Source organism: Arvicola amphibius, chromosome 3, assembly GCF_903992535.2.
Source record: "Arvicola amphibius chromosome 3, mArvAmp1.2, whole genome shotgun sequence".
Lineage (NCBI taxonomy): Eukaryota > Metazoa > Chordata > Mammalia > Rodentia > Cricetidae > Arvicola > Arvicola amphibius.
The window spans coordinates 156,142,781-156,167,599 of NC_052049.1; the positions used below are offsets into that span (position 1 = coordinate 156,142,781).

Genomic DNA, 24,819 nt, shown 5'->3' on the forward strand with positions numbered 1-24,819 from the left:
ATTGCTGGTGGGAATGCAAGCTGATAAAACCCCTTTGGATAACCCCTTTGCCATAACAGTGTGGCAATTTCTCAGAAAATTAGGAAACAATCTTCCTCAAGACCCAGTAATACCACTTTTGGGTGTATATCCAAAGGATGCTCAATAGTTCCACAAGGACATGTGCTCAACTATGTTCACAGCAGCTTTATTTGTCATAACCAGAACCTGGAAACAACCTAAATGCCCTTCCACTGAAGAATGGATAAGGAGAATGTGGTACATTTACACAATGGAGTACTACACAGCAGAAAAAAATAACAACAACTTGAATTTTGCAGGAAAATGGATGGAGCTAAAAAACATTACTTTGAGTGAGGTAACCCAGACACAGAAAGACAATTATCACATGTACTCACTCCTAGGTGGTTTTTAAACATAAAGCAAAGAAAGCCAGTCTACAAACCACAATCCCAGAGAATTTAGGCAACAATGAGGACACTAAGAGAGACCTACATAGATCTAATCTACATGGGAAGCAGAGAATATAAAAAGACAAGCTCTCCTGAGTAAATTGGGAGCATGGGGACCTTGGGGGAGGGTTGAAGGGGAGAGGAGAGAGGCAGGGAGGGGAACAAAGAAAACTGTAGAGCTCAATAAATATCAATAAAAAAAATAAAAAAACCAAAATCGGAAGGGGGAACCTTTGCTATCCAGTTGAGTGGTGATCAACCTCCATTCCACTAAGATTTTGTTTGAGCTATCAGAATAATCTTTTTAGAATTATTTATTTATTATGTATATTTATTATGTACATTGGTTCTGTCTGCATGTATGCCTGCCCACCAGAAGAGGGCACCAGGTCTCATAGATGGTTGTGAGCCACTATGTGGTTGCTGGGAACTGAACTCAGGACCTCTGGAAGAGCAGCCAGTGCTCTTAACCTCTGAGACATCTCTCCAGCCCCTATCAGAATAATTTAAGGAAGAACATTTTAGTGTGAATTATTTATACAGGCAGTTAACATTATCAAGTCCTCTGGGACTGTGACCTTCTTTTACTTAAAGTACTGGTACAAACTGGTTTAGAAGTGCAGGACGTTTTATGTTTGTGAAATGATTTGATTTCAAACTGTTTCATATGCTACTGAAAAATATGTACAGACAAATGTATATGCCTTAGCCTGTCACAAGAGGGCACCCTTGCCCCATTCTTTAAAGTGAATGTTGCTCTGGGTAGTGAATGGAAAAAAAAACGAAAAGGAAAAGAAAGAACTTGACTCTCCTAGGTGTGGTGGAGGAGAAAGTTTATTGTAGATAAAAGGGAGAGTGCAGGTAGAGGCAGGGGCAGGGACATCTGGGAGAGTCCAGAGTTTACATGAAGAGACTGAGCTAGGCCATGATGTGTTTGTGTGTGTGGGTGGTTAGGAGAAGGGAAAGAGAGAAACCAGGTCACAGCAGTCAGGACAGGAAGCCAAAGGTACAAAAAGGGTGGGTAACCAAAATGTCTGGATTACACAGGGAAGATCCTCTGGAGGATGGGCAGCCCAGTCCCTGGAGTGGAGGGTAGCGGGTGGAGTATGCCAGTAAGACCCTGAGAGAGGTAGGGACGTGAGGGATGCTGGGAGAACCTGGTGGCTAGGTCTGCTTTGATATGTTAAGTAGGCACCTCAGCCATTTATTTGTCTAGGGTTTGAAACTAGACAGGAATGATGAATCCAGAGGGATGATCAAAGAAACGCAGTTTGGACCCACAGAATGAATTAGGAGTTCAGTGGACGGCTATTATCCGACAGCACTGGGAGTTCTGCTCATGCAAATTTATTAATTTCATAAAAGAATATCTATTTATTCCCATCTCAGGACCTAGTGGGAAAAAAAAGAATATCTATTTATTTAGACTCTTGGAAACAGGGTTTCACTGTGTAGCCCTGTGCAGTCCTGGAACTTACTTTGTAGACCAGGCTGCCTGCCACAGCCTGCTATAAAAAGATTTTTTGTTTTTTGTTTTTCCGGGACAGGGTTTCTTTGTGTATCTCTGGCTGTCCATGGAACTTGCTCTGTAGACCAGGTTAGCCTCAAATTCACAGAGATCCGCCTGCCTCTGCCTCCCTGAGTGTTGGGATTAAAGGCTTTAGCCACCACTTCTTGGCTATGAAAGGATTTTTGTTTTTGTTTTTGTTTTGGGTTTCTCGAGATTGGGTTTCTCTGTAGCTTTGGAGCCTGTCCTGGAACTAGCTCTTGTAGACCAGGCTGGCCACGAATTTACAGAGATTTACCTGTCTCTGCCTCCTGAGTACTGGGATTAAAGGCGTGCACCACCACTGCCCGGCTATAAAAGGATTTTTAAAGATTATACAAAATACAAATACTTGCCGGGAGGTGGATAATTCTTTGGACAAGAGAATTTTTTTTTTTGTTGTTTTTTTGAGACAGGGTTTCCCTGTAGTTTCTAGAGCCTGTCCTGGATCTAGCTCTTGTAGACCAGGCTGGCCTTGAACTCAGAGATCTGCCTGCCTCTGCCTCCCGAGTGCTGGGATTAAAGGTGTGTGCCACTGCCGCCTGGCTGGCTGGACCAGAGAATTTACTTCTTTTTTTACATAGTGTATCCACTTAAAATAATGGTTGTGTGTGTGTGTGTGTGTGTGTGTGTGTGTGTGTGGTGTATATTTTATATTTGTGGTTCACATGTAGTGCCTGTGCTCATGCATATGTGTATGGAGGTCAGACATTGGCATCAGGTGTCTTCATTGCTCTCTGTTAGGTCAGAAGCGGCCCCTAAAAATGGCAGTGCTAGTGACAATATCCTAAACAGAAAGACTTTGGACAGGTAAAGAGAGGATTGTTGTTAGATAAATAGGCCTAAAGACCCAGTTTCTGTTTACCTAGGAACTTCCCTTAATCCTGTCCTCAAAAATCTACTACGTTTAGCAACAGCAACTAATTCCCAGTCAGTCCAACCAGCCAGCATTAGCTCAAAGATATCACTCTGCTGACTGTCATATAAAATCCACTTGCTTTTCCTTCATTTTTCTCTTCAGTAGCTATGGCAGTTTGATCCCCAGTAAACCTTTTCTTTTCTACCCGTGGAGTGGTTCAGTTCAGTGGTTTCCCTGCACCTTGCTTACACTCTCTACTTTATTTGAGGCAGGGTCTCTCGCTGAACCTGGCCCATTGTGGATCCCCAGTCTCAATCTCCTGAGTGCTGGGATTAAGGGTGGCTATCATGAGCTGACTGGTAGTGGCACATGCCTTTAATCCCAGCACTCAGGAGGCAGATGCAGGCAGATCTTTGAGTTTGAGGCCAACAGGTCTACAGAGCGAGTTTCTGGGCAGCCAGGGCTATACAGAAAAACCCTGTCTCTAAAAACATACAAACAAATCCCTCCAAACAAAACAAAATGAAACAAAAAACAGTGGCCATCTACCTGGTTTTATGTAGGTTCTGGGGATTCATACTCTGGCTTTCATTTTTGTATGGCAAGGATTTCACCCATGAACCTTTCTGTCTACAAGGCCCAGATGATGACTTTAATAGCTGTTGGTGTTACATATCAACAGCTCTTGTCATTGTTGTTTTTGAGACAGGATTTTACTAAATAGCCTTAGCTGGCCTGGATCACGAGATCATGCTGACCTTGAACTCACAGAAATCCATCTGCCTCCGACTTCCAACTACTGGGATTAAAGGCTTGACCCACTATGCCTGGCAGTGTATTATCTATTATTGTTGCATAACAAATTTCTAAAGTTTAGTGGTGTAAAATCTCAGTAATTCATTTTAATTTCTGGGATCCAGAAACATCAGTTTTTTACGGTGCTTTTGGCTCTAAGTCAAGTTCTTATCCAGGGTTCAGTCATCGCAAACTCCTTTTGAGTTGTATAATTGGCTTCTAAGATCACTCACTCACATGGACCACTCTACAGTACAGCCCGACAAGTGGCATTTGGCTTCCTTCAAACCAAATGGTGTAGGAGGAAGAAAGAATATGCAAATGGAGGCTACAATTTCTTTATAAGATAATCCTCAGGATGATGCTTCATTACTTTGTTAGGAATAAATTATTAAGGGCCTGGACAGGTGGTGCACACCTTTAATCCCAACTCTCTGGAGTCAGAGACAGGTGGACCCCTATAAGTTTGAGGCATATGTCTTTCACTTTATAGACAGAAATACTTTCATGAGAACTTTATTAAGATTATATAGTGAATGTTTAGATTATGTTGAAAAATTCATCTTAATAATGTGGAACCTATCAATTCAACTCTGAGCAAGGAATGTCTACATTTCTTTAGATTGTGTTTGACTCATTTCATGTTTTTCTGGTTTCTGAGTTCTTTTTTCTTTTCCCCCTCCTCCTCTTCTTTTTTGAGACAGGTTTTCTCTGGTAGTCTTGGCTGTTGTGGAACTTGCTCTGTAGACCAGGATAGACTAGAACTCAGAGATCCACCTACATTTGCCTCCCTTAATCCCTCTGTTGGGTTTAAAGATATGTCCACCACTCCCAGCTTCAATTAGTTCACTTTTGAAGATTTTTGAAAATAATTTAAATTTTAGGAAGTGAATTTTTTTGTTTTTTTGAAGTAAGGTTTATTTGTGTAGCCCTGGCTGTCTCGGAACTCTCTTTGTAGACCAGTCTGACTGAACTCAGAGATCTGCCTGCCTCTGTCTTCTGAGTGCTAGGATTAAAGTCATGCACCACTACTGCCTGGCAGGAAGTGACTTCTTTTTTTTTTCCATTTCAAATTTCAATTATTCCTATACAGGAAATGTCTTGACTTTTGTCTCTTGTCTATTTACATAGTTTCTTGTTATTTCCTTCTATTAAAAGGTCCAAAATGGTGGAAAATTACTGTGTGTTATAAGCAGAATGCTGAATTTGACAATTGACTGGTGATGTTGGAAGTAGTTCATAGGCTTTGGAGATCACTAAGCATTTAGCTTCCTGCGGTGCTCTGGGCAGCCAACATAAGATGTTGTAACAGGCCGGGCGGTGGTGGTGCACGCCTTTAATCCCAGCACTCGGGAGGCAGAGGCAGGCGGATCTCTGTGAGTTCGAGGCCAGCCTGGTCTACAAGAGCTAGGTCCAGGACAGGCTCTAAAAATGCTGCAGAGAAACCCTGTCTCGATAAACCAAAAAAAAAAAAAAAACAAAAAGATGTTGTAACAGGGCCCCAGACGTAAGTAGGCCCTGAGACCGTAGCACAATTGATTCCATGATGGGAGTGCCATTCAGGCTGTTAAACTCAGAACGTAGACAACACCGCCTGAAAAACCTAAAACAAAGGCCTAATTTATCAAAGCCCATAGTTATGGGAAAGTCTCTAAATGTACTAACCTTGGTTTTTGGCTTCTGTACTTCTTCTGGGTAACTATTCTTGTTAACTGAAGTAACCAAGGACATGGTTTTTGTGCTTAAATCTCATCCTGAGGAAGACTTGGGGTGTCACTGGGATTCTGAACACTCAGGGTAGTCGCCAGCCGGCAAATAAAGACTTTCTATTGGTTTAAACCTATAGAATACAATCTTCCCTGGTGAATATCCCACAATATCATACAGATTTTCTCAGAGCCTCCCACAGAGATAATTGGTCAGTTTCTATAATGAGTATACTGGAGCTTCCTTCTCAGGTTCTATACTGCTTTTAGACACCTGGGGTTCGAATGAGAGAAAGGTGAAGGAATGTCACATCGTTGTTGCAAAGCGGGTACCTATTCAGAAATCCGCTATTCCTGGTAATTACGATTGTGGATTTGGAGGGAAGTGTCCTTTTTCACTTGCCATAGTTACTCAGAGGCTCATGGGTAATGTAGTCCCTCACCTACGAGGCCATCCCTTGGGGCTCAGGTAAACTGCTAGCTTCTGGCAGTGGGTAGGCTCCTCTGTGAAGCACTCTCCTGGGAACTATGGCTTAGAAAGTCGCGGCCTGGCGTTGTTCACGCAATCTCTCTGGCTGCGAGTTTGGTGCCGGCTTCCTGGAGAGGGTGCGAAATAGGAAGGGGAGAGTCGCGATCCTCGGAAGCCGACCCGAACCCCTTGGCTCGCTGGAAGCAGAAATATAGGTGGATCTTGGTGGGACTGAGACGCAGTGCGAGGGCAGGCCGAGCGGGTCTGGAAGGAGACTTCGGGACCCACCGTGCCCAGTTGGATCAGACGACCTGGACAGTGCTTTCACGATTGCTGGTCAGAAGACTGCCCTAGGAGGTGTCCGGGTCTGTGACCCCAACAAAGTGCCGTTACAGAAGCTCTGCCAAGGAGGTGAGAGCCCAAGATGGCGACTGGGGGGTGAGGGCGGTGCGTGTCTTCAGATTGCCGGGCTGAGGGTTTCCGGGGCGGGCTGCGGTGTGAGTTCACATTCCAGTCCTTGCTGCCAGTGATGAATCCTGTTACCTGTGTGGCTTTTTTTTTTTTTTTTTTTTTTTTTTTTTTGAGGCGGGATTGGGGGTGGAAAAAGACCACTAATAGGAGACCAGACTACAGAACCGGGAATTTCCACTAGAATGACCCAGAAATCTCAAACTGCGATCTTGGGAAAGTGTAAGTTGACACTACAGTGCTGGAGCGAGAAGGGGGCCTGTTAGGAATATTTTTTAATATTAGCTCCTTGACGACGCAAAAATTCCCAATCAAGCCAAATCAAAACAAGCCAAATTAAGAAATATCCAGGTTTAATGGGAGATCTGTGCTCTAGGGTGGCCCCGAGGGGGAAACGGGAAGCCACAGGAACGCGACCCCCAGAAGGAAGAAAGGGAGACCACTGTGTTCTTCTTTTGGGGGATCATTTAAGTACCCTGGGGGTGGGGTCAGGACTTGGCCTGCTGGGATTTGAAGTCCAGACCAGGCCTGGGGGCTGGGATAGATGCGAGGGAGTGAGACCTACGCTCCCAACTTAACAGGGCCTGTGACCCACTGTCTGTACGAAAAAGGGTGTTTGTTATCCTAATGAATTGACCCGAAATTCCTGGGGAAATTCTCACGTAGTGACTGTAGATCTTGTCGCGTATTGACAATTGTATTCATTAAATTTCCTGTCTCTTCACAAAGTGACTTTCTTTGGGCTTGACAATGGCCAGCTTGGCACCATAGGTTTGAGTTCTTAGCGGTTCTCAACCTATGCGTCAAACGACTCTTTCACAAGGGTCGCATATTAGACATCCTGCATATCAGATATTTACATTATAACAATAGCATAATTACAGTTATAAAGTAGCAACGATGATCATTTTATGGTTGGAGGTCACCATGACATGAGGAACTGTATTAAAGGGTTGCAGGATTAGAAAGGTTGAGAACCACTGTCTTAGAAGGTTTTGTTTTTTTTTTTTTTTTTTTTTTTTTTTTTTTTTTTTTTTTTTTTGCAAGTCACCAGAGACAAGAAGATTCAAGTATTGAAATAGGAACATTTTCTTGGGAACAAAGTAGGGGGTTTCAGGTTCTGAAGGAGGGTGTTTCATTAGTAAGAACTCTATCCTGCTAGTGTGGAGGAAAACCTTTAATAAGAGACCAGGAAGTGCTGGGTCCCGGTAGGGAATTAGCTCTGGGTCCAGGCCTTAGACTGCTGCAGCCTGACTCCACAGAACTGCAGGACCTTGTCATACAGCTCCCTCTGACTAAAACTTACTTTGATTAACAGGGTCTGTCCACATCTTCAGGGCAGAGATGGCATAATTGGAAGTTACCTGTACATCATGACACATTCACGTTTCAGAACTGTATAGTGGCCTATCTGGACTACTGATTCCTTCCTCATTACCCTAATGCTCAGCTTACTATGTTGGTGGCCTGAATAGGGAAGGATTGCTGAGCTGTGAATGAATTTCCCTTTGGACCAGAATAGGAAGTGTGTTTATTGAGTATAATGCAACAGAGCTGCAAGCTGGGCAGCGACTGTAGTACCATCTGCCTCATAGGCTAATGAGCTGTGGGTGAGGTCGGAGGCCAGGATATACTTGTTCAGTTAGAGGGAGATTCTTTGTGTGCACATGATACATGATGTGTGAAGATCAGTCCACATAAGACAGTGTTCATCTCTAGGGAGTTAAGCAAGAACTACTGTGGATGCAGTTCAGCTGTGTAGTGGTAATGTGAACAGTCTCAGTCCTGTGAAGGTTCTCTAATGGGGACCTGCTCCACAGCAGGCAAGATCTACTGTTAATGAATGCATTTGAGCAGAGGCAGAGTGTAGGTGCAACTCGTAGCTTTGCATGACCTAAGCAACTGCTGATCCCTTTGCTTAAAGCTACCACCTTCACAGAAGCTATCAATATATGGGTGGTAGGGGCTTGATCCTCTTCAGGAGGCTGAAGTTAGCTTTCTTCTACCAGCTTAGTTGAAAAAGATGGGCAAGGGCCTGGGAAATATTTGTTGTATCACACCGGGGCTGAATCAGTGGTTGGTTGGTTTGTTTTTCCCCTCCTCCTCAGTGTTTCCAGTGTGCAAGCTCTTTCAATTAATCTTGTATGTCTGAGTATATTGTCTGCATGTATGTCTGTTTACCATGCAGTTAACAAAAACTAATGTCTGTGTTTTTTCTAATACTGATTTGTAGTTACCATGTATACATGTCTTGATTTGTGTGCGTCTGTTCTTGGTGTTAAATCTAGTGTCTGAATGTGATCCGCAAATGCTTTACCACAGAACAAGGTCACCAGTTTTCAAACACTTTCCAAATACCTTGTCTTAAGTTTCCTACCCTTGTTATCATCAATACATTCTGTACATTGTGGAACCTTAAAGGTTAAATACAGAAGTGTTTTACTTAATGCTAGCACTCTGTTAACCAAAGTTCATAAGAATGAAAATAATAGGAATCAGTCTCAGTTTTGTAAAATGCAAAATGAGATCACATGAAACTTAAGCTCTAAACCTATACATGTAAATACTACAAAATGCCACACTCACATGAAAGTGGCAGCCTTTCTGTTTAAAAGCTTAGATGTTCTCTCTGTAGCCAGATACTACTTGTTTGAATCATGTGACTTCATGATTCTTTTCTTTTTTGGTTTTTCGAGACAGGGTTTCTCTGTGTAGCTTTGAAACCTGTTCTGGAACTCACTCTGTAGACCAGGCTGGCCTCAAACTCACAGGGATCTACCTGCCTCTGCCACTCAAGTGCTGGGATTAAAGGTGTGCCCCCGCCCCCCCCCCCCCCCCCCCCCCCCCCCCCCCCCGCGACTTCAGCTATTCTTACTGTGATTTTCAAACCTTAGTTTTCTGGCCACAGAATACTTTTTATTGTGTTTGTCATGCTTGGAAACTATTTCCTATTATATTATATGTTAAAATAATTGAATTCTAAATCATTAAATGTATAAGCCTTTCTTGTACAACACATCAACAAAAATATTGCTTTAAAGAGCAATTTAATTTTTTTTCGCATTTCTGTAGGTCGATATCTGGACTGGTTTCCGCTGGGAAGTTGCTGTATTTTCCTGCCTTCAGTGACTAATGAGGTTTGAATCATCGGTGCTTTCAGACTGCTTCATTCAGGGTGTTCTGTCTCACATTTAGTGGTTCCTGCTGAGTCTTCTCAAGACTCTATTTTCATCAAGCTGTCACCAAAGCTCTTCACAGCACAACCGTGCCTAGTAGGCAAATACTAGGCAGGAAATACTTTTAATTAATTAATTAATTAATTAATTTGTGAGACAGGGTTTCTCTGTGTAGCCCTGGCTGTCCTGGAACTAGCTCTTGTAGACCAGGCGGACCTCGAACTCACAGAGATATACCTGCCTCTGCCTCCCGAGTGCTGGGATTAAAGGCGTGCGCCACCACTGCCTGGCAGGAAATACTTTTCAAGCTTAGGTTGTCTTCATATTTACTGAGTTCACTTGGTCAAATGAGTCAAACGGCTCATAGTAATCATGGGAACTAAATGGGGGTGTGGACACATAGAGATGCCCCATTTGGAAACATTACTGTACCAATGTTCGTTTTTTTTTTTTTTTTTTTTTTTCCTGTATAAGCATGGGCAAAAAAAAATCTTGCAATCTGCATATTTTCCATGAAAATGAGCTATATAAAGGAAGAAGTAATGTAGAGGAAGTGCTTATATGGAGCCCATTTGGGTGTATTAATAGAATATTTCATGTAATAGGTGCATTTCTGTGTTAATGATAGGGAAGACATAATTTCTCTGGTTTCAATTATTAAGTACTTTTGGAAGGGAATGTTAATTGTTTCCAAATTGTTCATTATTTGTGGATGTTAGTGCTTATGAACTCAGCCATAGCTTTCATGTGTAACAGCTCTGAATGTACTTGTGAGTCCATTGTCAATGGTATCTTTGTTGTACTTTCTTATAGATGGGACTATTTTCTTTTGCTTTTTTTTTTTTTAGATTTATTCATTTTTGTGTGCATTAGTGTTTGACCAGAATGTATGTCTGTGTGAGGGCTCCAGATCCCTTGGAACTGGAGTTACAGACAGTTGTGAGCTACCATGTGGGTGCTGGGAATTGAACCTGGGTCTTCTGGCTCTTAACAACTGAGCCATCTCTCCAGCCCCTAGGAAATTTTCTTACTATTTTATTTTTTTCTTCTTCTTTTTCAGCTAATTGCATAGTGTTTTGAGCCGAAAATCTAGGACCAAACCATGGATATCCTCTCACTCTTATGACTCTACCCTAGTCTCCTTTTCTCAACTGTGCTTCCGGTATCACCTGTTTGTTTTCAAGGGCAAACCCACAAACAAGCAACTTTCAAACATCATGAATGAATATGTGGTGAGTTGTTTATTCCCCACTTGGTTACATATTGCTATTTTATTTACAGTCTGACCATCAATAAGACCTGGCTAAATTTATGGAGAGAATTCGACTTCAACTCCTATTAGTAGTAATTATGGCAACAATTAAGAAATTATGGTTTTTCTTGTTGCTGCACATTATTCATATTTCTCTCAAGTTGAAAATATCTTTGATCACTGTCATTTCCACTATGAAGCTTTTCTAGTTAAGGAACTGGATGAAATCATGGTTGAGTGCCTGTTAACCTCCTTCCATACTCATCCAGCACTCAGGAGAAGACAGGGTGGTGGGATGTAGGGCTACCCTGTGTATACTGACTTGGGCATATATTCCCATTAGACAGCCATGACAGTTCTTTGCTAAAAGCCTAGTCCAGGGCCATGCTTCATGTGTCTTCATTCTGCTCTCTGGCTCTTGAAACTCTCTCAACTGATAGTCTTTTTCTCTAGCAAATGACTCCATTTGCAATTAACCGTCTAATGTCAGCCAAATACTCAGACTCTTTTTACTTTTAATTTATGTGTTTGTATACATTTGGGCTTGAACCCCGTGTCCCATGAACATTAAGCATTTACCTATTATGAACTACTCCCTGAACTGTCCCCATTTCTACTCTCCTACCTTCCTTGCCTTCTTTTTTTTCCTTCTCTCTCTCTCTTTTTAAAAACTTTTTATTTATTATTTGTGGATTTCATATCATGCATCTCAGTCCCATTCATCTCCCCGTTCCTTCATATCTGCCTTCTGTCCTTACAACCTGCCCCTCCCTCCCCCAAATAAAATTTAAAAGGAATTGAAAGAAAAATCTCATTGTGGAAGCTGTCGTGTGGCATGTTGAGTCACACAGGATACCTTTTAGTCCATATATCTTTACTTGCAAGTGTTCATTGCAAGTCAGAGGCCATGAAGAGTCAGAGTCATCAAAGGTCAGGTCATGAAGAGTCAGAGACACATCAAGAGTCAGAGGCCATGAAGCCTCTGGTTTCTGCTACATTATCGACACTGGGCCCTCTACTTAGATAGCCTGTTGTTGCTCTGTGCTGTGTGGATCCTGCAGCTTTGGATCTGTAAGACTGGCCTCTTCACGTCCTTCAGCAGATCATAGATGGGGGTGAATGATGGGATGGACCAACTTATTTAATTTTTTATTTTTTTTTAAGCTTTTAAAATTGATTTTATTTAGCTATATATTTTCTGTGCTCCCCTCCCTTTTTCTCCCCTTCCCTTCAACCCTCTCCCATGATCCCCACGCTTCCAATTTACTCAGGAGATCTTGTCTTTTTCTATTTCCCATGTAGATTAGATACATGTTTGTCTCTCTTAGGGTCCTCATTGTTGTCTAGGTTCTCGGGGACTGTGAATTGTAGGCTGGTTTTCTTTGCTTTATGTCTAAAAGCCACTTATGAGTGAGCACATATGATATTTGTCTTTCTGGGTCTGGGTGAACTCACTTAATATGATGTTTTCTAGCCCCATCCATTTGCCTGCAAATTTCAAGATGTTATGTCTTTATGTGGTTTGGGTTTCGGGGAAATTGTAGCCTCATAAAAAGTTTGGCAATGTTCCTTCTGTTTCTATTGTATGGAACAATTTGAGGAGTATTGGTATTAGTTCTTCTTTGAAAATCTTGTAGAATTGTAAGCTGAAACAATTTTGAGCTGAAACCATCTAGTCCTGGGCTTTTTTTGGTTGGGAGACTTTTGATGTCTGTTTCTATTTCTTTAGCAGTTATAGGTGTATTTAATTTGCTTACTTTTGGTAAGTGATATTTACCCAGAGAGTTGAGGATGGACCAACTTATAGCCCCGATTCTGGGTCTGGGTGGTTGCTGGATTGGTCAGCCTGCTAAACTCACCCTCATCCTCACTGCTCTAGCACTGCCCTGGCTAGTTCATCCTTTGTAGCAAGCAGCAAGAGGTGGGGTTGGTTCTCCTGCTCTCACGTCCCTAGGGATCACCCACACCTACCCCACCAGGGCCAATTGTACTGTGTTACCGAGGTGGTGGGATTCAGGGGCCACTCTCTCAAGTGCTGCAGATGGTGAGGGGCAGGGCCAGCTCTTCCTCCTGTCACAAGGAGCTCTTCCTCCTGTCACAGGCAAGGGTTGGTGGGTAGGGCATCTCTCCCAATATGGCATGTGAGGGGTGGTGCCATATTTCCCATGCTCACATTCTTGGGGCCAGCTCACCTGTGCAGGCATCAGCAGGGTCTCTTGTCCTTGCCATGTGAGGTGTAAGTAGGGTCAGCTTTCTTGCCTGCTGCAGGTGGCAAGGAGTGAAGAGCCGAGAAAATCTTTCCCTTGCCTTCTACACCACATGGCAGAGAGGGCAGGGCCAGCTCTCCCTCGCTCATGCTTTCAGCTCTGCTGTGCTGCCAGGCGAGATGAAGGGCCTGTTGTCTGAGTGATGCAGCTGGTGAGGGACAGGGCTAGTTCTCCTGCTCTCATGACCTCAGGGCCTGCTCTCCCACCTGCCACAGGCAGTGAGATGCTGTGTGTGTGTGTGTGTGTGTGTGTGTGTGTGTGTATGTGTGTGTGTAAATCTCTTCCTTACCCATGCCACTGTGTGCTAGATGAGGAGCAGGGCCCGATCTCCCATGCTCAGGTTCTTGCGGTGGCTCATCCAAACCCCCATCAACATGGTCAGCTCTACTGTGCTGCCCAGGAGAGGTGCCGGATCAACTCTCTTGTCTGCCGCAGCTGCCAAGGGGTTAGAGGGGAGGGCATCTTTCTCCCACACTACTGCATGGCAGATGAGGGGGGCAGGATCAACTCTCCCACTCTCATGACCTCAAGACAAGCTCACCTGCACCCTGTTAACAGGATCAGCTCTATTGTGTTTGCCAGGTGAGGTGCAGGACCAGTTCTCCCTAGTGTTGTAGCCAGTGAGGGACAGGGCCAAGAGGCATATAAAACTTAGCTATTGCTGCTAAGGACCAGTGTCCAGCAGCTCAGGGATTGAAGGGGAAGCCACAGAGTCAGTGAACTAATTAATAAAGTATGCCTTTAAATTGTTTTATGCCTTTAAATTGTTTTATGCCTTTAAATTGTTTTCTAATATATATATATATATATATATATATATATATATATATATATATATATATTAACAAAAACATCTTAACCTAACCTTAAGTCATTATTTAAAGCTTTGTTTTAGCTATGATGCACACTGAAACCTGTGAACACATCTCCCAACATAAAGATTAAAAGAATTTGAGCTAGCTGGACTTCTGGGACTCAGTTGTTTTTCTTAATCATTAACCTAAGTCACAGTCTGTACAGCTCCTCAAGAGAAAGTAGCAGTGTGGATATTTTCTGTTCTTTGTAGCCCCTGCTTTATCCAAGGCAGGAGCTACACCATATCTTGCTTTTACCTATATTAGTTTCCCTACTATATTTAATAAACTATAATCCCTTACTATATTTATTAAAGACCCTCAATCATCAAAATCCTATTTAAACTAACACTATTATTGTTTATTGTTTAAAAATCACTGGTTCAGTTAAACAGTAGAGCTTAGGAGGAAATCATCTCACAATAGTCCACAGGGGAAAATGCCCAGCAGAACAGGATATTTCCATGAGACAATCACACTACATTAAAGGCAGTGGGGATTTATCCATGCCCATTCACACCATGCCAAATACCAGAGAAAAATAGCAGCAGCAAACACGTAAAGGCACAGCAGTAGCAAGAGACATTATGGGACCGAAGCCCTCGGGGCCTTGCCTATCTGAGATTCACCCATCAGAGCTTTGCTCCTGGCGGGCAGACCTCCTGAACTTCAGTTGCCACCTGCTGCTCCTCTGACTTGCACTTACCATTGAAATTAGTCTAGATATCAAGCGGGGCAGTGGCACACGCCTTTAATTCCAGCACTCAGTTCTGAGTTCTAAGCTAGTCTGGACTATATAGTAAATATATAGCTCCAGGACAGCCAGAGCTTCACAGGGAAACCCTGTTTTGTAAAACCAAAAAAAAAAAAAAAAAAAAAAAGAAAAGACACTACTAGTCTAGATATGTAACTGCAGAGTCATTCACTCTGTGACCAGTTCCTTCAGTTTTGTGTTTTCCTGTTGTCGCAGTACAGGTTCATTCATCTATATATGATACTATGTATAGGACTATAAGACTATTACTGTGGTGTATCTATATATGATACTATGTATAGGACTATAAGATTATTACTGTGGTGTATCTATATATGATACTATGTATAGGACTATAAGACTATTACTGTGGTGTATCTATATATGATACTATGTATAGGACTATAAGACTATTACTGTGGTGTATGTATATATGATACTATGTATAGGACTATAAGACTATTACTGTGGTGTATGTATATATGATACTATGTATAGGACTATAAGACTATTACTGTGGTGTATGTATATATGATACTATGTATAGGACTATAAGACTATTACTGTGGTGTATGTATATATGATACTATGTATAGGACTATAAGACTATTACTGTGGTGTATGGTTGCTTGTGTGGCTGAGACAGGGTTCTCAAGGGGAGTTTCAGCCATGCCAAGTGAAGCAAAGGTTAAACTTTCAAATGTTTCTGAGAAAGGGGAGGTCTTGCACAAAGCAGGCTTGGTTAACACATGACTTTTGAGCCAGGCAGTGGTGGTGCACGCCTTTAATTCTAGCACTTGGGAGGCAGAGGTAGGCGGATCTCTGTGAATTCAAGGCCAGATTGGTCTACAAAGCTATTGCCAGAACAGGCTCCAAAGCTACACATAGAAACCTTGTCTCAATAACCCCCACTCCCCAAAACAAAACAAAACAAAACCAAAAACCAAAAAACCCCAAAAAAACCTCAAACCAACTAAAGAAAAAAATATATGACTTTTGATGCATGATTGAGGTAGGGAGTAGGGCATATCAAACCTAGGGACAAGGGTTACTCTTTCTTTGGGGTGTAGGGATTATTATTTCATGACCCATACAGCATAATAGTAGTCAGGCTGCCTCCAACCTCTACGAGGCAGAGTGAGGCCTGTATGTGTTCATGTCTCACATACAGCCCTATGTGATTAAGGCCTGGTTACCTGAATGGCCTGGGTTCTCTTATACCAACAGTTAAGGTTTTAATCTATAAGGTAATTATTGTAGTCCATTAATAAATTAATAACCTCAGGATAATTCTTTGATGTTTCTTTTTCTCTACTACATAAGCAAAACAAATTATAATGTAAAATGCACATGAGAGCCTTCCACTCTTTAGGAGACCTCAGGTTCCTGTTTATAAGCATAGAGTAATCGAGGAGAAATGTACTGTTACAGGATTTGGTGTCATTTGAGGATGTCACTGTGAACTTCACCTGGGAGGAGTGGCAGAATCTCGATGATGCTCAGAGGGTGCTGTACAGGAATGTGATGTTGGAGACATACAACAGCCTGGTGTCACTGGGTAAGTCTGTCTAAGGAGCAAGGCATTTATTTCACTGCAGTCAATATGTGAGCAAGTGTGAGATGCAAAGCTGTTCAGGAATAAGATGCTGGGCCACGGGTTCCATGATTGTCACTGCTCTCTAGTGAAAGGTTCACATTTGTATTTTTGGTGCATAGATACTAAAACCTGGTTTTGTCTTTCTTCAAAGAACCCTATTAGCATAATTTTCTAAGTTCTATATTATTTCTAATTAACAGGACAATGCACCCCTAAACCTGAGTTAATCTTCAGATTGGAACAGGGAGCAGAGCCATGGACAGCAGACGAATCTACAAACCATAGTATGTCAGGTTAGTCGGTACTCATGAATGGGAGGATCATGTCTAGCACAGGCTGTCCGTTTTACTAATTTATCCTAAGTTCCATATCTAAGGGCTCAGACTTGTTCAATGAAGTCTACAAGAAGACATAGTCTACAAGAAGAATTCTCTTGAATATGTTCCTACCTTTCAATTTGATGAAAATTTTCTAAGATTTATTACTTTAAAAAAATATCAATCCAAGTTCCCACTTCCATCCCTCCTCCCACTTCACTCCCACTCCCTCCACATATCCTCCTCCCACCCCCCTCCAATCTTGAGAGCAAGGCACCCTGCCCTGTGGAAAGTCCACGGGCCTCCCTACTACATCTAGGTTGAGCAAGGTATACATCCAAAGAGAATAGGATCCCAAAAAGCCAGTACATGCAGTAGAGACAAATCCCAGTGCCACTGTCAGTGGCCCCTCAGTCTGCCCCAACTGTCAACCACATTCAGAGGGACTAGTTTGATCCCAGTCCAATTGGAATTGGTGAGCTCCCATTAGCTCAGGCACACTGTCTCAGTGGGTGAACCCATCATGGTCTTAAATTCCTGCTCATACTCTCCCTCCTTCCACTCTTCAGCTGGACCTTGGGAGCTCAGTCCAGAGCTCCGATGTGGTTCTCTGTCTCTGTTTCCATCTGTTGTTGGACGAAGGTTCTATGGTGATATTTAAGATACTCATCAGTCTGACCACAAGGCAAGGCCATTTCAGGTACCCTCTCTCTATTGCTTAGGGTCTTAGCTGGGGTCATCCTTGTGGATTCCTGAGAATTTTCTAGAGCTAGGTTTCTTGTTAACCCCAAAATGGCTCCCTCAATCAAGATATCTCTTTCCTTGCTCTCATATCTGTGCTTCCTCCATCTCAACTATCCCATTCCCTCAAGCTCTCCCAACCCTTCCCTTCTCCCTTCCTCTTCCCCTTCTCCCCTTCTTCCTACCCCCTGCCCCCATGCTCCCAAATTTTGTCAGGTGATCTCGTCTGTTTCCAATTTCCAGATGGGTTTTTTTTTTTGGGGGGTTCACCTTATTACTTAGTTTCTCTAGGATCTTAACTATAGGCTCAATATACTTTGTTTATGGCTGGTATCCACTAATGAGTGAGTACATACCATATTCATATTTTTGGATCTGGGTTATCTCACTCAGGATAGTGTTTTCTATTTCCATCCATTTGCATGTAAAATTCAAGATGTCATTGTTTTTTACTGCTCAGTAGTACTCTAATGTGTAGATGTGCCACACTTTCTTTATCCATTCTTCTGTTGAGGGGCATTTAGGTTGTTTCCAGGTTCTGGCTATTACAAATAATGCTGCTATGAACATAGTTGAGCAAATGCTTTTGTAGTATGATTGAGCATCTTTTGGGTATATTCCTGAGAGTGGTATTGTTGGATCCTGAGGTAGGTTTACTCCCAGTTTTCTGAGAAACAGCCACACTGATTTCTGAGAAACAGCCACACTGATTTCCAAAGTGGTTGCATAAGTTTGCATTCCCACCAGCAATGGATGAGTGTACCCCTTATTCCACATCCTCTCCAGCATAAGCTATCAGTTTTAGCACATTTAAAAAATAATTTATTTAAATTTATTTTTGTGCATTGGTGTAAAGGTGTCAGATCCCCTGGAACTGGAGTTACATACAGTTTTGAGCTGCCATGTGGGTACTGGGAATTGAACCATGGTCCTCTGGGAGAGCAGCCAGTGGGTTAGGGTTAGGGTTTGGGTTAGAACCACTGAGCCATCTCTCTAGCCCCATCGTTTTAGCACATTTTATTGAGACAGATTTCAAGTGCTGGTCATTTTATATTTGTTCATTGATAAAAATGTAAAAATAATATCTTTACGTCATGGAATTAATATTAATTAATAGTGTAAATAAGTTTATTTACACTAGGGAGTCACAACCAACTATATGTAATGTTGAACCAGAATAGAATGAATAACAGATGGCGTTTAAAGTTATAGAGTATTTCACTTAGGTAGTTGATAATAAAATACAGGAAGAGACCTACAAGTTAAGGCTTGTGAGGCATGATCTAAGAAACCATAAGGAGGATCCAGCATAGAAAGGGGTGTTCCCACTTGAGAAAGAATCAAGGAGAAGTGAAACAAGTTTTCATATTGAAGAACCCAAGCTGGTTTTTTTTTTAAATGGGGGTTATAGTTTGAATGCAGTACTTCCCTCTATTTTCTTTCTCTCGTTCTAAAGCAACAAAGATAATAAGAAATGGCAGAAGATTCCATCTTCTATGAAATTAAAAGAAGTAATTTTTCTGTAAACATGATAACATCCTTGAGAATCTATGGATTATCAGACATAGGAGGGTGTATCAGCAATTTGGAGGTGAATGTCAGAGCTCTTGATATCACAAGTAGCCAGACATTTTAGAGCTGATGTACAGCATTCTCATTTCTCCAGGTTGGTGGTGGGCATGAGTTCCCTTGTATTTATTCTGATTCTGAAAAGAGCAGGACATGTTGTTCAATTAAGACCTCTATTACTGATATCTGTTTTGTGTGGAAGTGGAAAGAAAGGAATATCATGTTTGAAAACTCATAATCCATGATCACTCCTGAAGTAATAACTCTAAACAAATAAAGATGTAAATGTGTGGCCATAAGGGAGACCTCAGGTTAGGAGGCAGCCTATTGGACTTTTCTCATAATCTGCAAAGAAGAGGTAGAAATTATTGCCCCTTTTAGACCAGAAAAAAAGAGAATGCCAGAAAGAAAAGGTCATAGAAATTGGTGGATATTTTAACAAAATATTGCTTCACAAAAATAAAGTAAAGTGAGGAAAAATATGTTAATCAGTGTGTTTCAGTATGTTATCAAAAGAATAAATAAAGTTTATAAACTAGTACTTAATATGATCTTAATGAATCATTATGCTAGTGGTATAGGAAAAAAAATTTCTTGGCATGAACATGGGGATTCCACTAGAAAACCTAAAGTGTAATTTACAGAAAAAATTTTTTTTTGGTCCTTTTAGGCTTCTACAATGTGGATGGCATAATTGAGAACAACCAGAAATGTGAAGACAGACATTTATGGCAAGTTACTGCCAATAGCAACAATAGAGCAACTGAGGAAACAGATGGATTAGAAAACACTTTTTATTTTTGCTCCATGAAAATTTCAAATTTTGTTGTAAATAATAGAGAATGTTCAGGAGTGAAGCCTGAGGAGTTGAATGGATACCAGAATACATGTCTTCCTTCTGAGTCTCATGGCATATACACTTTAAAGCAATATAATGACTGTGGTGTAGCAGGGAAATCCCTCAGGTGTCCTGGTCAATTTGGTCAACATTCCAAGAATCAAACTGGGCAGCAGGATTTTGAACACAGTGGAAAAGGAAAAGATACAAAGGAGGCAAAAGTATTGAAAAGAATTAGTCCATCTAACAGACTTCAAATGGGACTGACTTTGTATAAGCATAATGAATATGAGCAAGTCTCTGTTGAGTCAGATGTCATGGTTAAGGTAGGGAAGGCAACTTTTGGTAAAACATGTAACCTCACTGAACACCAAGAAACATACTCAGGGAGCAAACCTTGTGAATGCCTTAAAAGAAAGAAAACCTTTACTAGCAAATTAGACCTTTCAGTTCATCAGAGGACACATGACCAGAAGAAAGCCCACATATGTATCCTGTGTGAGAAACTCTTTAGCACTAAATCCTCCCTTACTACTCATCAGAGGATTCACACAGGAGAAAAGCCCTATGGATGTAATAAATGTGATAAAAGCTTCAGACAAAAGTCAGCCCTCGTTGTACATGAGAGAACTCACACTGGTGAGAAACCCTTTGAATGTTGTGAGTGTGGTAAAGCCTTCCAGCATAAGTGGTACCTCAAAATGCACCAGAGAACTCACACAGGTGAGAAACCATACGAATGTCAAGACTGTGGAAGAGCGTTTCTAAAGAAGTCATACCTCAAAATGCATCAGGGAACTCACAAGAGAGATAAACCGTATGAATGTGAAGAATGTGGAAAAACCTTCCATAACAGGTCATACTTCAACGTGCACCTTCGAACTCACACTGGTGAGAAACCCTATGCATGCAACGAGTGTGGAAAAGCCTTTTACCAAAAGTCAGACCTCAGGAGGCATCAGAGAATCCACAACAGTGAGAAATTACACAAATGTAAAGAATGTGGAAAAGCCTTTCAAAATAAGTCATACCTCAAAACTCATCAGAAAGTTCACACAGGTGAGAAACCATATGAATGTAAACAGTGTGGCAAAGCCTTTCAAAACAAGTCATATCTCAACAAGCATCAGATAATTCATACAGGTGAGAAACCCTATGAATGTAGTAAGTGTGGGAAAACATTTCAGTGGAAGTTAGTTCTCAGTAAGCATTATAGAATTCACACAGGTGAAAAGCCCTATGAATGCAGTCAGTGTGGGAAAATGTTTGGCTACAAATCATCTCTCATTGTACATGAGTTGATTCATTCTGGGAAGAAACCCTATGAATGTATTGTATGTAGAAAAACGTTTTCACAGAAATCAAACCTAATTAGGCATCAGAGAACTCATAGACATCGGGATGTGTGATGGGGAAGGGTACAGAAAGATGTTTGCCTGACGTTTAAGCCTCAGAATGTTTGCAATACTCCAGGAATTCCCTTGAGTGTGAGTGGGGTAGGTGTTCTTTCTGTAGAACAGCTTTCAGTTAACATGAGAGGACCTACACAGGGCTGACAAGAGTTTGGAATGGATGTGAGGGGAAGTCCCACCAGAACCTGCCCTTAACATGTTATGAGAAAACCCACACAAGAGGAAATTTTAATAAATGTAATACATGTGGAAAAATATCCCACACTACAGGTCTATACTTGGAATGCATCTAAGTATTTACATAGGAGGAAACGTGAATGTAAAGAATATAGAAGTTTTAAACATGTTTTTCTTCAGTATATTTGAGATAACTCAGACTGGAGAGAAACTCAGTGAAAGCCATGAGTGTGGTAAATACTTTTTATAACATAATTGAGAAAAATCTATGAATATAATAAAGTTGAAAACCGTTTTGGCATCATTCATGCCTTAATATGCTTGAGAAAGTCCACACTGGCAAAAATCTCTTCAAGAAATGTAACCCTTAGAAAATTATCTGGAAGTCACTGCTTGTTCAATATGAAATAGTCCTGTGAGGAAGGCCTCTGGGAATGGGGTTATTGTGGGAGCTTTCCAGTAGAAATTCACCACAGTATGCATTAGAGAACCCCCTTGAGAGAGGAAAGCCTTTAATAATATTGGAAGCCCATGTATTACAGCAAGGCAAGCATCTGACAGTACAATCTAAGGGAAGTCTTAAGGCATGGAAGAACATCAAGACCATTTAGAAATTAAGCATTGACATACATCACAAAATGTGTACAGAGAAATAATGCTGTGTAGTAAAGTGGCCACGAGTCCCGCAGAGACCATCTTCTTATCTCTGGACATAGTCTGCAATTCTCTGCCTCCACTGTAGCCCTTACAAGTTAAGTGAGCTCTGCTGGGACACTATGAAACTCACTGATGGCAACCCATAAAACAGCAAGCAGTTTTCCACTTTATGTTAAAGAAAAGTGAAGGTGACCCTAAGGACATTCTTGCAAATAAAGGTGGAAGAAATTTATTGGGATTTAAGAACTGTTTGAAGAAAACAGTGATCTTTCCTCCTTTTTTTTTGTCCTTTATGCCTGGCACATTCGTGTGAAATAAATGTTTGTAATGTTTAGTTTCCCCAAGTGTGATCTGTTCTCATTGTATTACTAACAGGTCATTCTTGACAATTCATTTTATGAATACAAGGAATCTTTCTGAGGGATGTGAATAACTTTTTATCAGCACATTCATACAGAAGAGAAGCCTGCCTTGTCATTTTTCATTTCTAGGTTAATTCTAGAAGAATCAATTGTGGAAGAAAATTACAATGAATCATTTTTGGGAATGCTTTTTAATCATGCAGGGGTATCTCACTGAAGAAATAAATTAGATAATTGCCAAATATTTTTATAGTATTTTCATTTTTATAATGAAGAAAGACTTACCAATGTATATATTATACACATGAATATGGGTCATGTTAAACATTAACAACTTTAACAGCAAATATTTGCGTATTCACCAAGCATAAAACATGAGTGGTGATAACAGTCTTTGAGGATACATTGGACTAAGTCTGGAGACATTCTTGTTTATTTAACTGGATGTTGGGAGCTGCTGGTTGTCAGCTCCTGGGTAGAGGCCAGGGTTCTGATACATTGCTTAAGAAGCACTGAATAGAGGCTGGAGAGATGGCTCAGAGGTTAAGAGCATTGCCTGCTCTTCCAGAGGTCTTGAGTTCAATTCCCAGCAACCACATGGTGGCTCACAACCATCTGTAATGGGATCTGGTGCCCTCTTCTGGCCTGCAGGCACACACACACAGAATATTGTATACATAATAAATAAATAAATATTTAAAAAAAAAGAAGCACTGAATACCCACCTCAGGTTAGAACTTTATGTTAGAGATCTTTCTTAATGATCCCTTAACTATGATATGATAATCCATACAGCTAATATAATAAATATGACAAATAGTGTGCTTTGTCATTTCCTATTGCTGTAATGAAACACTTGATATTTAGAACTTTTTCAGGAAATTAAATTTATTTTGATGACGGTTTCTCTTTTAGGTTGAAAATTGAAGAGCAAGTAGGTTTATCATTTTTGTGTCTACTGTGGGTCTACTTTGCTGTTTTGCAACATGTTGAAGAGTTGGAAAGGGAGCAAGCTATGTATAGAGAGAGAGCAAATGTACTTTGGTCCCACATTTAAAATAGTGCAAAATTATGAGACTGATTAAGATTAGCATTAATTTCTTTTGTGGCATTTTCCCTTGATGATGTGGGAGGGTCTTCTGTTTTGTGTTGTTTTGTGGGTTAATAAAGAAACTGCCTTGGTCATTGGATAGGCCAGCCCTTAGGTAGGTGGAGTAGACAGAACAGAATGCTGGGAGGAAGAGGGAAGTGAGGCAATCGCCATGCCTCTCCTCTCTGGGTCTTCGCCATGAAGCCAGCCACCAGGTCAGACATGCTTAATCTTTCCCGATAAGCCACCACCTCATGGTGCTACACAGATTATTAGAAATGGGTTAATCAAGATGTGAGAGCTAGCCAATAAGAGGCTAGAGCTAATGGGCCAAGCAGTGTTTAAATGAATACAATTTGTGTGTTGTTATTTTGGGTGTAAAGCTAGCCATGTGGGATCCAGGCGGGATGAAAAGCAGGCCTGCTTGTCTCATCACTACACCTTGATCCGGTTACTACTTCCCTCCTGTCAGCATCATCGAGCAGAAGTTCACTCACTTGTCATCACCACACAGTGGCCCAAGTTTTACTTAGCACATAACATTTTGAAAGGATTGTTACACTAAATGCCACTGCAAGATCATATTTTTTTAAAGTATGAAACATAAAAGACTTATACTATACATTTTCTACTAATGTATGTAAAATTTTAATTTATTTAAAATTTTTTGTTTTGAGACAGGATCTCTTTATTAGGTAGCTTTTGCTGTCCTGGAACTTGCTGTGTAGGCCCATCTGACCTCGAAACTTGCCATGTAGACTAGGCTGACCTTGAATTCCCCTATCTACTTGCCTTCTAAGTCTGGGATTAAAGGCGTGTGCCAACACCGACAGCCAGTTTTTATTTTTATTACCTAAGCTTTAAGCAAAACATGCCCCCCCCCCAATGTCTTCAGTATACACAGTGACACCCAGTAATCTTAAAAAAAAAAAAACAAAAAAAAACCAAAAAACAAACATTTTTGTAGAAATGTACAATCCTGGCACATTACTTTGAACAGATCAACTGTGAATTACCTCAAATAGCTATGAACAGTGGTAATATTTTATTCCACTGAATTAAATGCAGTCTCTGGAAGATGAATTTCTAATATTATTGAAATTGGTACCTGCACAGGTATAGGTATGTATGTCAAAGGATGTGTAACAAGTTACTCTGTATAATTAAATCTCTAGTTATGAAATGCTAGGTACATGCCTACCAACAGCTACTTCATTAGTAAGCATTGTTTCCACCACACTTTAAAGAAAAAAAGATAAAAAAAAGAGAATGTGGCATGACAATGTAAAAACTTGAGTTACAGTTTGCCAGAGACCAGCATTACCTGGGCTAAGCCTCTGCTTCTTTGCCTACTTTGCTTAGGATGACTAAAATGAAGCCTGTCTAAAATCTGCCCACAAGGATACGTTTTACAAAACATTACTGTTAACATATAACACGTAGGTGTTTTAACAGAAAATA

The 24,819-nt window shown here is 41.1% G+C and overlaps 1 protein-coding gene across 4 annotated transcripts; it reads left to right on the top strand.

The window, feature by feature from the left end:
• The first annotated feature begins 5,811 nt into the window (after window positions 1-5,811).
• Window positions 5,812-23,458, top strand: LOC119810426 (zinc finger protein 73-like). Of its 4 annotated transcripts, XM_038323886.2 has the most exons (7): window positions 5,812-6,238; window positions 6,413-6,517; window positions 9,368-9,432; window positions 10,532-10,703; window positions 16,030-16,156; window positions 16,396-16,488; window positions 19,493-23,458. In XM_038323886.2, exons 4-7 carry the CDS (start codon window positions 10,689-10,691, stop codon window positions 21,067-21,069), a joined length of 1,812 nt encoding a protein of 603 aa, XP_038179814.1. In that variant the 5' UTR covers window positions 5,812-6,238; window positions 6,413-6,517; window positions 9,368-9,432; window positions 10,532-10,688; the 3' UTR covers window positions 21,070-23,458. The 4 variants fall into 4 exon arrangements, with proteins under 4 accessions (XP_038179814.1, XP_038179813.1, XP_038179817.1 ...); XM_038323885.2 differs by lacking the exon at window positions 6,413-6,517; XM_038323889.2 differs by lacking the exon at window positions 6,413-6,517 and having other exon boundaries at window positions 16,396-16,479.
• Window positions 23,459-24,819: the final 1,361 nt, after the last annotated feature.